The sequence below is a fragment of the Rhinichthys klamathensis genome, unplaced genomic scaffold (assembly GCF_029890125.1).
Source record: "Rhinichthys klamathensis goyatoka isolate OS25496 unplaced genomic scaffold, OSU_Roscu_1.1 h1tg000040l_1, whole genome shotgun sequence".
Lineage (NCBI taxonomy): Eukaryota > Metazoa > Chordata > Actinopteri > Cypriniformes > Leuciscidae > Rhinichthys > Rhinichthys klamathensis.
Window position 1 is genome coordinate 9,741,310 of NW_026606587.1, and position 15,429 is coordinate 9,756,738.

The 15,429-nt window shown below is 38.2% G+C and overlaps 1 protein-coding gene across 9 annotated transcripts in view; it reads right to left on the reverse strand.

Moving 5' to 3' along the window:
* prdm16 (PR domain containing 16) overlaps nt 1-15,429 on the reverse strand; it is a 248,813-nt gene that overhangs the window by 188,926 nt on the left and 44,458 nt on the right. Inside the window, exon 1 of one of the 9 annotated variants that reach the window (XM_056246787.1) lies at nt 1,267-1,345. The exons of the other annotated variants lie outside the window; for them this stretch is intronic. Coding sequence (XP_056102762.1) covers nt 1,267-1,279 — 13 coding nt within the window. The 5' untranslated portion in view covers nt 1,280-1,345. Of the gene's footprint in view, nt 1-1,266; nt 1,346-15,429 lie in introns of those variants that run through there. 9 annotated transcript variants of the gene reach the window in all.

Sequence of the window (15,429 nt, forward strand, 5' to 3'; positions counted from 1 at the left end):
TAATGTCCAGACATGCTGGATACTGGTCAATTATTGTGTTATTGGACAATTCTTTTTTCTTTGCATTGGATATTGGAAATGAACTTAATTTGTTTTGGATATTTAAGAGTGGACTTCTGTTATATATATATATATATATATATATATATTTTTTTTTTTTTTTTTTTTTTTATGAAAAATAGTACACATCACCCACTTTTGTTCTTTTAGTTGTTTTTTTTCTAATTCATTTTCCAAGGTCTTCAAACCAATGGGATTACAGAACCAGGATATATCAGCAAACATTTCGGTATGAGCCTATATTAATGTTTTATTCTTAAATAATTCAGTTGGTTTATTGTGCAAATTAGATTGTCTGATATTGAAAATTTAGCTGGATTTATGTAGACATTATTAATTTCGATTTATAATATCAGCCATCGTCATCGACAACATAAAAATAATGATCTGCCAATTAGCAATCATTTTTATATTTGCGCACCCCCACAAATAATATTGTGCCGGTTCAGAGGTATAATTTCTACACATCACATATGAAAGCAAAAGGATGTTGCCATTTTACTGTTTGAAGTGATGGAGTGTGGCCTGGGGGCAAACTCTGTCTTTTCTGAAGACTCACCCCAGCTGTAGATATCACAGCTTCCCTGGACATAACAGAAAATGGACAGAATGAGTAGTGGAGTGGAGGTTAAAGGTGAGCGGCCAGGCTGTCAGATGGAGAGAGAGGAGGACAGACCTAACAAGACGATGAAGAATGACCATCTTCCCTTAGATTTAACAGGCCCACACGACACAATATGAATGACCCTCCAAAGCAGCCACCAACAGAGATAAACACAGCACGCATGCAGGAGAGACAGAGCAGGAAAACTCATTTCATTTCGTTTCCCTGTTAAATATTGATTTTATTGTCATAGCAAGATGACCTTGAACTAAAAATCACTATCAATCATTGTACTGTGTAATAATATGTTATGTAGTTGAGATAAAAAGAGACGTACAGAAGACAAATTGAACAGAAGGTCTAGATTTGCAGGTTTTTTTATGCTAATAAAGAACCTGTGAGAATATGTCATGTAAAGATAATAATAATGTTATTATGTCCGTATAAAACTTTCACTCCTGGTAAATACAACACAATACATTGAACTCAAAAGAGGCAAGAGACATCCACGTCTTGCACAATCTCACACCGCAATAAATCATTCCAAAATGCCTGACTTACAACTCACTCCTTATCCAAAATTATGCGCTAAAAAAACTTACCAAATGCAGACATGGTCTACGATCGTGTTCAAAAGCTCTTCCAGTTTTCAAAAACTCTGGTTACCAATTAACTGAGAGGCCAAGATAGTTGCCGCCACACACACAGATAGGGTGTATAAGGCTGGTGAAGAGGCTGTCCGCTGGGGTGATGCTGCTAACGTGAAAGAATGTGAAGCAGATAGCAGAGGTGCAGGAACTCAACGGGCTGAAGGAAAGGACACTTCAGAGGTCAGACCCATGTGAGATGACTTCAGCTTTATCTTCCTTTGACTGTTGAAAGATCCCAAGTTTCAGGATGTTTAGATGTGTCAGACGAGAATTTATTCAAATTAAAAAAAAAATATTAAAAAAGTTTTTCATAGACTGGAAAAATTGCATTCATTGCGGATACTTAATATATCATTTACATTTACATTTACATTTATTCATTTAGCTGACGCTTTTATCCAAAGCGACTTACAATTGCTATATATTTCAGAGGTCGCACGCCTCTGGAGCAACTAGGGGTTAAGTGTCTTGCTCAGGGACACATTGGTGTCTCACAGTGGATTCGAACCCGGGTCTCTCACACCAAAGGCATGTGTCTTATCCACTGCGCCATCACCACCCCATATCAAGGTTGATTCAGTCATAATACATATATCTGGAATAAATTCACTTAATTTAGATGTTACATGAAGCCTATTTTTATGTTATGTATTTGTATGTATTGTTTACTAAGAACTGTTAAACTATCACCTAATATATTATACTATTATATTACATTTGTATTATCTAAAATGTATATATCAATCTATAACTCATCTATATTATATATAGAGATGTACCGATACTAAATTTCTCCGGCAATAGCGAAAGCTGATTATTCAGACTGATATCTAACGATACCAAAAGTTTGGATTTTATAAGAAAAACATCTCTCCCAACTAATACTGTAAACAACAGGGAAGTTTAAAACGGTGGAACAGCAATCTGTCACATCACTTTTAAGAGCGTCAAAGCGCCATTTAATTATTTGGACTTTGTGATAAAAAAATGGACAGAATTTGGAAGCTGAAACTTTGTTTCTTATCAGAAGTAAGATCTTTGCGATCATTGGATGGGAGTTACTACAAATAATGTATGGTGTAGGGAAAACCTTAGCTTGAACTATGGTTGATTCACATGGTCAAATAGAGTCTGCTTTAATGTCGCTATTAGATTCATACAGTACCGATTATTCAAATGAGCTTCACATTAACAGGAAAATAGTAGTGTTAATGTTGCCAAATCCATCAATGTTCAGTTCAATGTTGTTTTAGTTCAGTTCAATAACTTGCACCAATGTTGCAAAGTTCATCATTTATAAAACAAGTTCAATTCAGCTATAAGCACCTCTTCGGAAGGCAATACCCAAAGCCACTTAAAAGCAAGCCTACTACAAAAGGCTCTTTTTTTTAATGGATGTCAATGGAAGAGAGGCTTCACTATACGCTGAATAAACTACTTTTGAGAGGAAATAGCTTATCATTTAATGAATCAACAGCTCTTAAACGCTCGTTTTGGATTCATCTATTTTTAGTTTACACCGAAAAAATGCTGTTTCATAAGAAGAGTCACGGACAATTGCGCTACAGGTATGATTCAGCTTACAGCACTTATCATTATAGGGTCCGCAAACAGTGATTGACTGTCGCACAACTCCAAACGAAATTCAGTGACTTCAAGGCTGTATGTATTGTGATTGGTTATCAAGGCACACCTGATCCAAGTTAGCCATTACGCTTTTTCCCAATGACAGAGCCACGGACCCTCTCCCAATCTCCCAAATATAAGACCATCTCTGGCAATATGTCTTTATCCAGCTAAATTCAGCTACATTTTGTCCTCATCTGATGTCCGTGACATGGATATCCGCTCCGTTTACCAAACGAAATAAAGTAATTGTGCTTTGTATGGTAAGATCTAAATGGTTAATCTGAAAAAGTCTAAAAACAGATTTAATACGACTGAATCAACTGATCCTTAAATGTAACAATTGCGTGTTACCACAGTGTCGAAACAACAAACGGTCATGAGTACAGGATCAAACTTGCAGATGTGTGTACGTGTGTGTTTATGCAGCGTCGCTCTGTCCCCTGCACCTCTCTGGACTGGCACACATGAGGTGGCTTTGTGGGAGATCCAGGCGTAGGCAGCATTCCTTTGATAGGATGATACAGGGACTAAAGCTCTTCCATATGACACCCGTCACATGGCTGCTGTGTCTAGCCACCCTCTATCTCAGTGTGTGTGTGTGTGTGTGTGAGAGAGGATTTCACAGGCACAACGAGGGGTTTGTGATGACAGGAGCCAGGCCTCGTTACACACCAAAGCATCTGTGTGTCTTTATCTGTCTCCGCTCGCCCACCGCGGAGAGAAAAAGAGATTGATGCAAGGCCACAATGAAGCTTTCTCAAGTTTATCGATTATCACATTCAGAGAGAGATATCACGTTCTCCAGCCGTCTGACCTGATGAAAAGTCATTTGTTGTGATTTCTCTCTCTATTTTGGAATCTTTTACATTTGTTGTAAGTGACAGCACATATGAAAATTTGTTATCTAAAGACGTTGGATTAATAAAAAGGGCATTGTGATTTACAGTCATATCTTAATTGAACGTATTTTTGATGTATTTGATCAAATTTCGTTTTTAATAAGCGGTCCAAAGAAAGTATAGGTATAATGTACACTAAATTCAATTGCATTGAATCCAAAATATCGAGCCATTTATTGTTTACTTAAGAAAAAGTATTGTAATTTTAATGGTAAAAGACTAAAAATGCTACGGTACGAAACCTGTTAATTGATAAGTTCCCTTACTCTATACATTGAAGAACTGTAAGAGATCTAATGGGACATTTCATGTAATTTTCAGTAAAATACTGTTAAATGAGGGAGAAAATTGTAGTGAGAACAGAACATCAGAAAGTCAGCTTATTGTTTACAGCTCACATTGGATTGTCATTATATTATAAAGGTATCAAATAGATTTTTTATTGATTTTTTAACTGTAAATGTAAGTTCAATCTTTAAAACTTAAAGTGTTGCTACCATATTTCTACCATATAATTCATTCATTCAGAATGACAACACAAGCAGACTTTACAGGTAAAACGTGTGTGTTACGTTTTAGATTAAATGTTTAAAATGAAGACAAAAGTAAAATATATGTCAATAGTTAATGTGATGAAACAGGACACTGTGAACTTGAGAAGAACTGAATTTATACATCCACTAAAACTCATTAAACAACCAGGTTATTCAGTCATAGCAAAAAAATGGTTTAGAAAAGTGAAATTAGTTCTGAGAAAAGCTCAAGCAGAATTTGTTTGCAGAAGCCACTTGCTCGGACATTGTTTCTAATGAAATGACATCCACACATTTTTAAGTGTGACTTAAAATGCCTCTACACTATTTTAAAGGTTCCTAATTTTATCTTGGAGGTCTCCTACAGTAGATTTGCATGCATCCAAGGTAAAAAAACACAATTTTCTCATAAATGCACATCACCTAATTTCTCAAAAAGTCTACTAAAAAGGTTTGTTCGATCTAAAGTCATCTTTTCTGCAAGCCTACTCTACTCTGATTGATCAGATGATTCACTCGGTTGTGATTGGTCTACCGCTTACAGCACTTGTTGGAAACCAAACGCCTACTATATCTGAATTTCCAACGCTATCTCACGACCAATTCGTACGAATTCGTACAAGTGATTAAAAGGTGGCTAATTCGTACTAATTCATACGACCTCACTCGTACGAATTCGTACAATTTGTCTAAACCCACGTGATAGGTAGGTTTAGGGGCGGGGTCAGGGGTAGGTCATTCGTACGAATTCATACGAATTTGGTAACTCGTAAAATATGTACGAATTAGCAAAAATCTTACGAATTTGTACGAGTGAGGTCGTATGAATTAGTACGAATTAGCCACCTCGTAAAATTCGTACGAATTGCCGTGAGATCGGGCTGGAATTTCAGCTCCGGAGGCTTCATCAGCACGTTTACACAGTGATACAAACAGTAACGATGGCGTCGGTTTTTTCCGTATCGATTACAGCGCGATTCCGTCTCTCTTGTAGAAGTGCATGCAAAGTGGATTTGCAGCGCTCAAAATAAAGTCTTCCCGATATGTCAACAACACGAACCAAACTCTTCCAGGCCTCAGCTACAACTACAGTGTTTGAGGGCGGGTCAAAGTGGACACTGTTCAAAGTAGACGTTATTCAAGGGCAGCCAATGAAGACCATAGACTGGCATTATGCAAATTTGCTACATTGATACTTAGATATGTAACAGGAAGTGAGGCTGGAATTGCTGGCGACTCGTTTCGGCGGTTCAGAATTGATGCTTTCTTTTAGGAGAAACAGCTATATAACACACTGCATGAAACATAATATTCGAAAACAGGGCCACTTTAATGCACAAATGATTTTTAGGACACATGTTCTCTTCTTGCCCTTCGACGTTCATCCTTTTTCTCCTCTCCGCCTCTTGCATCACTCGCCTCCGCTACTGCCGTGACCTCCTGGGTGGGCCGAACACCCCCTTCTCCAGTCCTTTTTTTTTTTTCCAAGTGCTGTGCTGGTAGGTTGGAGTCTAATCCCTGTCTAAATCCCGGAGCTGATTGGGTTTACAGGGGCAGGGATCAGCAGTGTTGCCCGGTCCCGCACACAGCGACTCGGAGCCAGGCCCCTGCCCGGCACTGTCCGGCCCCTCCACGGGAACAAAAGAGCCCCTGTTTGCTCACCCCTCGCGCTCAAGAGGCTTAGGGACATTTTTCTCATTTTTGAACAGCTAATATCTTGCAAAAGTTGTCTAATCTCTTTAAGTTAAAGTTGAGCTTTTGTAAAAGCCCATGCTAGCTGTGCTTATGACTTGACTGTTATCCAGCAGCATTTAATTAGGTCAGGCTGGGCCTCCAATGTGCACAACACACTCAGGATTGTGGATATGCAAATGCGTCACATCATATCATCTTTATCGCCCTCCAAACACCAACATCCAGCCTGGTAGAACCAGCTGACTGAATAATAGCCTACATATGACTTTTTGAATATTTTCTCCAGGTTTTTGGAGGAAGCTGCACTACAGCGACCTGCATTAACCTCCAAATAAATAAATGAAAGAGGATGTTTTAAGTGTTAAAGGGTGTTGAGATTCATGAAATGAAGCGGCTTTAAAGTCAAAAATCACTTTAACATCAAAAAGTCTTCATTGACTTGGCAACAGCAATATGATAAAAGACACCAGTGTTCAGTAAATAATTTCATTTACATCACGATAAACAATTCTTTACCCTCAATGCAAGTGATTTTGTTAACTGATATTCACTATGTTACAGCTTCAAGCAACGATCTTCCAATCAGACGCTCATAAACTGATGAGCTCTCCCATTTACTTCAGGAAGCTAGTAGAGTATCTTCTTCATCACCATCATGCACCAACCAACTCTCCTTCCACACAAGTTATAAGAGCCTGGCTAATCACATAATTACATACAATACAAGCTTGAATGGAGAGGGAAAGCACATGACATCAGCATGAACTGCAATGAGAACACTTGAATTATAGTTTTCTGCTCTTCTTATTTACCTTTGTAATGGGATCAAGACACAAGACACCACTTTCGACAATAGCCTGTGCGTTCTGTGCGAGTACATACTAATTCTCCTTTCCCCCCTCTCTTTGGAGTTTGGGTTACAGGAAGTTAACCTGAGCCACGCTCCGCCTCTCAGAGCCATCAAGCTGTAAAGAAGATGGGGCGTTGAACACCTGGACCAGCTTTTGAGAGACAGGGTCAATGAGACACTAAACGACGACGATACTGCACAAACTTGGGAACCTGACGGGGCTGTGACCTCTATGTTGATGCTCGAGGCCTTGTCAGAGTTGTGCTTTGAGCTGCCACTGTTTGCCCAATGTGGTGTCTGTTTTGACAAGCCTGTCTAATAAAATATATGGCGAGCTTAAAGCGCTCCTCTGGCAAAGGCACCTCATCAGCCGCAGAAATCCATGAGAGAGTTCATAAAAAAGTCACAAGCAAAGATTTATAGAATTACACGCTAATCTTCGTCATGCCACACATTGGCACTAATCTTATGAACGCAAGTGTTTAACAATTCAAACTATTCTAATGAAAGTCAACAAACTGTGGCCAAGTAAATGAAGGAAAGGGTACATTTAAATAAACTAAAGATATGTTTTAAAGATCAAAATTACTGAGCAGGGAAGGTAATGCATTGCAAGATCCAGACCTACAAAAAACTATAGACTCCTTGAGACCCAAACCAAGAATAGTCTATTTTGACATCTATTTGCTTATTCGATCATTCAAAAGGTAGGAATAAAAAAAGTTTGTTCTTCTCTAAAGTTAATTACATGGTTATAAAAGACCCAAAACATTTGGTTATGAATATTATACATAATCTGTGATTTTGGTTTACCTGCAGTGGTTTACATGACAATGAAATATACATTGTATACACTAGCAATGGACAATGGACCTTTTTTTCCACAAAATGAATGTGACCACACCTTTTATGACACAAAACCAAAATCACATCCAAATCTGATTTAATTTGATATTTATTTCATTGTCCAAGACTCCCTGTTTGCCACAATCTTTAAAATAAAGGTCCTTTAAAGGGTTCAGCAAAGAAATCTCTTCTTATCAAGAATCATTCATCAGATTCTTGACTTAAATGCTGCACTCTCATAAATTGACTTTTGTCTTAGATGATTCCAATTTTCATAAAACTAGAAACAAGGGAAAAGAGTACTCTATGTTCTTATGATAAGACTCCAGAGTTATAAAATTAATGTGAAAAGAACAGCACGTAAAAAATAATTGATGAGAGATGTTTGCATTTATATTAAAATCTCTGACCATTTTATTGCTGACTGGTATTCTGGCACAAATCTAAGCACAATTTGAGACACTCTAGAGGAGACAAAGGCTATGTGAGATTATTGGGGTCTTTTCCTCAGGAAAAAAAAATATCCAACCCATGCTCACTGCGGAAATGTGAAAAGTAAGCTAAATGTCCACTGAGGGTTTGTCTAAACCGAAAACTGCAGTGAATTGCATTTATAGGTACGCTTTTGAAAATGTAGGTAGAGGTACATTTCTCAAATGTAAATATCTTAGAAAGTCTCCATGTGCTTTTGCCATCTCGTTCCTTTCTTGGAGACACAACCGACATTAAAGAGATCTCATTTGTGCTTTCTTATGGGTTCTTACAAACTCCTCATACCACATCCGTCCATCCACACTGTTCTGCCGCCCACCACCCCTCATCCCCATCTCTCTCTCTCTCCTTCCCTGCGGACACAGATGTGCCAGAGCTGGTGAGTTGTAAGCCGGGTGCGTTGGCACAGAGCGAGAGCTACAAAGAGCGTCTGATTGGAAGCAGCGGGTGAGGACCTTTAACGAGAGCCAGTGAATAGAGGACAGCAGCGGCCTGGACCGCCTCCGCTCTCTACACTTCTTCACACACCCAGCTGCCTCTCTCCATCAAAAGCCACACGCAACAGGCGTCCATCTTCTGGCCAGCTTTACCTTGGAAACACACACACACGAGGTCTGCGCTTAACAAATCAGCTACACACACTCACAAACTCTGAGCCTTGGCTTAGAGCACCGCTAGACAAGGGCATTCAAAGAATCAGGATCTCTCTCGTTGGCATGGTCTTTACACATCCGATTCCACACACCCACTAAAATCATCCCATCATTTCACTCCTGTTTTTATTTCTGGTAATGGAAAACAAGCCAATGTGTTTTAGATACCTGACCGTTTACGGCTCCGTCGGGCTTAATGTGGACGACAGAACAAAACAACTAAGCGACACAGTAGAGCTGTCCGGTTCGGGGCCACGACACATATTTCACCACTGACATTTCAGACTCACGGAGCCAAAGGCCTTTTAGCAGAATGACCTTTGGTATTGATCCAGACCCTCTGCATCCATCTGAGCCTCACGCTGGGCAGAGAGGCTGATTTCCATCAGAGGTGGAGGAGAGAAGGTGAATGTAGAGGTGAGAACAGCGGTGGGATAGGTGCACTTTGGAGAAATAGAGCAGCATTTGGAGAATGTCAGAAGCTTTAGATGTATAGTGCCCACAAATGTGTTGTCATAACACGTGCGATATATAGTCAGTGCTTCAATGTCACAAATTGTCTCGTTTGACATCTATTTGCTTATTCAATCATTCAAAAGGTAGATATTTAAAAAACCTTCTCCAAAGTTTGTTATTACATTGTAGTAACAATGCACTGCAATTATTACAACGTAATTACATAGTTATAGAAAACATTTGGTCACGGAATTTAAACATAATTATGATTTCGCAGAATAATTCCTGCAGTGGTTTACATTTAACACACAATACATGGATATTGTAGTTAACTGAGTGACTAAAGGTTAAGTCAAAACAATAAATAACAATGATCTAATAAAGAGGTGATAATAATGTTTAGAGAATTCAGGAAATGTGATAGGACAACATGAGCTCCTTAAATAATGATCCAAATGAAGCAATGATATCATTCCGCTCTGCTTCAAAAATAATCACTCGCTATTCTATTAATAGCAGCCAAATTTCTTGACTTGGGAATTTGGCACGCGTTCCCAGACATTCTCTTTCTTCTGCCTCATGGTTTGGACTAGGAAAAAAAACATTCTGCCACTTTAGTGATGCAACATAAAAAGTATTCTGGCTATTTTAAACTCATTTGTGCCATGATTATGTATCAAAATCCTGACAGCAATGCCAAGAAAATCAACAATTCCCCCACCCCTCCGCCATATTACCCTCTCTTGCTCTCCTCAACAATGCAGAAAATGAAGATGGTAGTGTCTCGCAAACCCTACTTAGCATCTTAATTACCAATGCTGATAAACAAGTCTAATGACTAGGGGTTAATTGGCGACTCCTGCTTGTCAAGAGAACAACACACAATTTGAGATCAGCACTTAGTGTCTGTGAGCTAAATTACAGACACTGCACAAAGATTAATGTCCAATTAAACAGCAGACGAGGCTTTTGAAGGCCTGAAAGCACCATCAAGCTCTTCACTTTCCATTCAGCCGTAATTAAGGCCTGTTAATTGCCATACATCCACACATTATTCTCCAACTCTAAACACGAACAGGAGCGCTAACATCCATGAAGATGTTTACTAAATTCAGAACAAACATGTACCTGTTTCATTTCACACTCTTTTTTTGGGGGGAGAGAGTAACTCTGTGCTTCAATGTGCTTTATTGTATTGATTTGTTTAGAAGCTCTCACTTACCCCAGAGTCTCGATTTGAGTCTGAACAAACTGGCGCTAACAGAAATATTTTGTGAGCACATATTTTAAAAATATATAATTTTCTTTTTCTTTTTCTTTTTTCATAATTGGTAACACTTTACAATAAGGCCCCATTAGTTAACGTTAGTTAATGCATTGACTCATATTAACTATTAATGAGCAATACATTTGTTACATTATTTATTCATCTTTGTAAATGTTAGTTAATAAAAATACAAAATGTTAGTTCACATTAGCTTAAGTTCAATAAATAATATCAACAGATATAACTTTTGATTTTAATAATCTATAAGTTAATATTTAAATTAAATTAAGATTTAAACAATGCTTTAGAATGATTTTTCATTGTTAACAAATGGAAACGTATCGTAAAGTGTTACCTTATATTTAACATAGATTTTTGAAATGATTATAACAACGTGTAAGGTATATTACACCAACAATCTGAACTAACCATATCACGTCATAAAAATGATAACATATTCCCTCTCTGTTTCATGGTTTCTTGTCACATAACAACAAAATGGCTCACCATACAGCATGTTGGTTAAACCAGATTGACATGAATAAGGGCTTATAATATTTTAAACAATATAAAACATATTATTTTGAAACAAAATTCCAATGCATTTTTAAAGAAATCAAACAAATATAGAAAAATAAAATAGAAAACTTTTTATTTCAGTAATTTCATTAAACTTTACTTCTTTTATTATGATCTTTAGGTCAGCAAAATAAATTCAAATAAATGTATTTTAGTTCAGAAACTGAAAGCATGTTGATATTAGAGGTTTACAGAATTCCATTCATTGTATGATATTCACTCTAATGTATTTGTTAATAAATGTATTTAAAACAAAAATGTAGCATTGACTCACATATACATATTTTAGGAATGTATAATTAGTATTAAAACAAAGTGTGATATATTTAAAAGCCAGAAGGGTAAGTGCATACCAACCCACACTGCATGCTACAAAGCAAGGGTCAGTTATTGACTAACTCTTCAGGCCTTTGGTATTGGTATTGACTCCTATCGGCTCTCACTAATTGTGTTTAAGTGCCGGGTAATCGGCACTCTATTGTCGGTTTCCAAATTAGTAATCAACTCTAACAGGCCTACACAATTACCGCCCTCAGTGTGGCACATTCAAGGGGCCTTCTAAACGATATAAATATCCTCTGTCAGTGGCTCAGGGAAAGTTTGTCTTTTCTTGCTCCCACTTAAAGCAAACACAATGAAAACTAAATCCAATGGGCCTCGATAGCTAGTCCATAGCTTCTCATTCTTTCTGAGATTAAGCACACAATAACATGGTTTGGCTACAGCAGTCTACTTCAGTCTACAAAAGCAAGAAACACATTATGCAACTGCACAGCATCATAGTTCTGTCATGACACCTCTCGGCTTGTTTGGCATGGTAATAGATATGACAATGTTATATGTTTGGTCTTGGCAGAAGAGATCTGCTACGCTGCTGCTGCTGCTGCTGTTATTGCTGCTGCTATAGAGCAAGTACAGGACTTGCTACTGCCAACATACATGACACACTGCTGTGAGCAAGTAAGACATGCTGCTGCTGCACAATATAGCATGAATTACCCGTAGCAGATCTATACAGGTGGAGCTGGGGACGGTGGAGGGTTTCTGAAAGTGTGCTACACTTCTACAGCAAATGCTAACCATGTATTTGAAGGTTGAGCGCGCATGCTCATTGGCTACTGATACCGCAGGAACCCTATAGAATGATCAGCTGATTGCAAGCAGATTGAGTTAAGGACCTATCAGATCTAGACAGAACTTTGCATTTATGAGTAAACGCCAGTCAGGTTTTCTTCAGAATATGCCCAAAAAAAATTTTTTTTTAGAAAAACAGTTCAGTCAATGTACTTTCAAAAATAGTGTGGTGAGGCTGATCTTAACATTAAAGAACAAGACTTCTCTCATTCTTCTGACGTATCACTTCCATCTTTCATATTTTCCACAGATCAACTGTTGTAAGACAGAGATTAGAAAGCAGTCAGTGTTTTAACAGTGCAGTGCCTCGATCCAGAACAAGGACGCCTCACAGAGCCGAGAGGAAGATCTCGCCCGCTTTTCATAAGAGACTGTTTCCTTTCCATTGATTCCATCTGACGGCAGTATCTGAAGGTGCACTGTTGGCAGTGAACTTCCTTTAAAAACTCCCTCATGGTGTGTCTTGGCCTGAGTAAATACCTGTATTATACCATTTTTCTTCTTTTCTTTTACATAAGATCACTGCTGTTTGCATTTATGAAACGCTCTAATAACATGTTATTTTCAAGAACATCTGACTTCTGTTGATTTGAACAATGTCGTCAGCTAACAGAGAAAGGAGCCTGAAAAAACAGTTGAGTGAGCAAACATACAGAGAAACACTAATGCATCTCCTGTATCAGTATGAGTTTATATTGCTGCATCATCAAATAATTTCTATTGAACATGGATTGGATCCATTTAACTTTCAACAGGCAAACAAATACAACAGGACAAAGATGCATATGCAATAAACAGTGTTTTTAAAGTTATTAACTTTAAGTTAAACAAGTTATTTAGCCAGTGATTTTTTTGCGCACCAGGACTTTAGATTGCCGTCACATTCAGAGCTGCACGGATCCAATATACTGGTACACAAGCATTTTATTTCTCAACTGTTTATGTTCATTTTAGACATAACCAACTATGTTTGCAAGGATACTCCCCAAGACTGGCATTTTGATATAACTTTGTGTGGATTAGAAGTGAAAGAGAACTCTTCTTGCGTTTGAATATTTATATTAGCAAATCGCAAGGCTTAAAAACACGTGCAAAGGATAAACTTTCGTACCGATGCAGCACTGGTCTGAGTTTCGTCAATTCTTTCAGTCATTCACGTTGATGTATTGTCCATATTGTCGATTCCTGCTGTATTTAATTGTTTTACCGAGAGAAAAAAAACATTGGATTATGAAACAAACACTATACAACTTGCCTTCACACAGTTAAGTTAATTAATAAACCATCGGATTGGTATATCTGCCTTTTTCATGCTATAGCTGATATGCCGATATGACCGATATGAATACTTTACAAATCATGAAAAGTCAACATTTTAGGTCAACACAGATCTCAGAGAATAGACTACTAGCAAATGACGTGTGCGAAACAGATGATTTAGTACCAAATACGCTGTACGTTGGTTGTATCATTTTCAGTTTTTAAATATATTTAAATATAATTTAGATTGATTTTAACCAACTTAAATTGTTATCGTATCAGATATCGCATTAACAAGTTCACTGCAACAACACTGTTACGGCCCTACTGTAGGCTAATCATGGTTGCCAAGCAATGTAGCAACTTTATAAATAAAATAACATATATTCTATATAAATGTCCATGAATATAGAATATATGGTAGCAATAGCATATTTATCTGTATTTTACAACAGCTTTGAAAGTGGCTCATCCAATCAGATAGTCGGAACTATCCATTTTATAACGTGAATGTTGCTAGGCTTTTATATTGCAAATGAGGTCAGAATGCATTTTTGCTTGGTGTTTCATTACAATGCAATAAGGCCTTTAAAAAGAGCATGAATCTCTCATTTATCAGCGTTGCGGAGGCCAGCCAACTGGACGGAAGATATCAGCGCTTAAGTGTTATCCAAACAAAATACGAAATCTCTGAATCCTTTCCGTGTTAAAGTCTAATTTGCAGTTTTCTCCTGCGCACAAGGCTGACTTCGCTCCAAGTCTGAGCGGCAGGGCAGCCAACAGGCCCCACCACTTTTAACAGCCTGCAAAAAGGAGGAGAAAGAAGGGTGGTGGGTGAACGAGGGTGGATACGGGGATGAAAAAGCATGATGGAAGAAGGCTTGAAAACAATAAGGCACTTTTCCTGCGCAGCCTGAACAAACATGGATCCTTATTTACCTCCTGTTTTCCCTTTCCCTCAAACCCCGCACAGACACAAAAGGCATTAAGGTATTATGTGGTAATGTTTTTGGAAGTGTATGATAGCAGAGAGGTAGAGACGGGCGGCCCCTTAAACGCTGGTAAAACTGCACATGGCAACCATTAACGCAAGACCCTCGGTAATGCTTCTGAGACGGCCCGAGACCTGCCTGTGTGTGTGTGTGTGTGTGTGGTGTTTGGACCCGGTGTCAAGAGGTCCGTGGGGGCACGGTGTTCACACACTCCTCTATCCCGGTGGATGACAGTTGGACTGCTGAGGATGTGATGACAGTGTGTAGAAAGTAATTTGTTTGGACGTTGCTTCAGGCTAAAGCATTGATTTAACAGGAACAATGAGGAGCATAATTTCAAAACATTACATCTATCAGCACTCAACTCCCAAAAACACACGCCTTAGAAACTGTGTTCACAATAGCACAGATTGTTTTCACCTCAAATTCACACTGTGAAATGCTGATCTACGTCGTAAAACATAAAATTTCAAAACAGAAGCCCATTAGCACTTTTTATATTTTTTGCTCCTGGCTTGGTGGCTTGCTGTTCTTAGCTAGTTTAGCTGGGCCAGGCTGATGTTTAGCTGGTTTTGCAGGTAAACCAGATGGTCTAACCATCTGACGAATGCCCCAAATCCTTATAAAACCAACAAAGTATACCAGCTAACCCGACTGATGTGTAGCTAAGATCAGCAAACCACCTTAGGCTGGTTTAAGATATTTTTTTTCAACTAGGGATTTGGGTTTTGCTGTATTGTTCCATGTTTGAATTTGTGTATAAGTGTTCTTTACGAGTGTATTGTAGCCAATATACAAGTAGTCTTTTGTTATGGTATTGAGTCTGAACC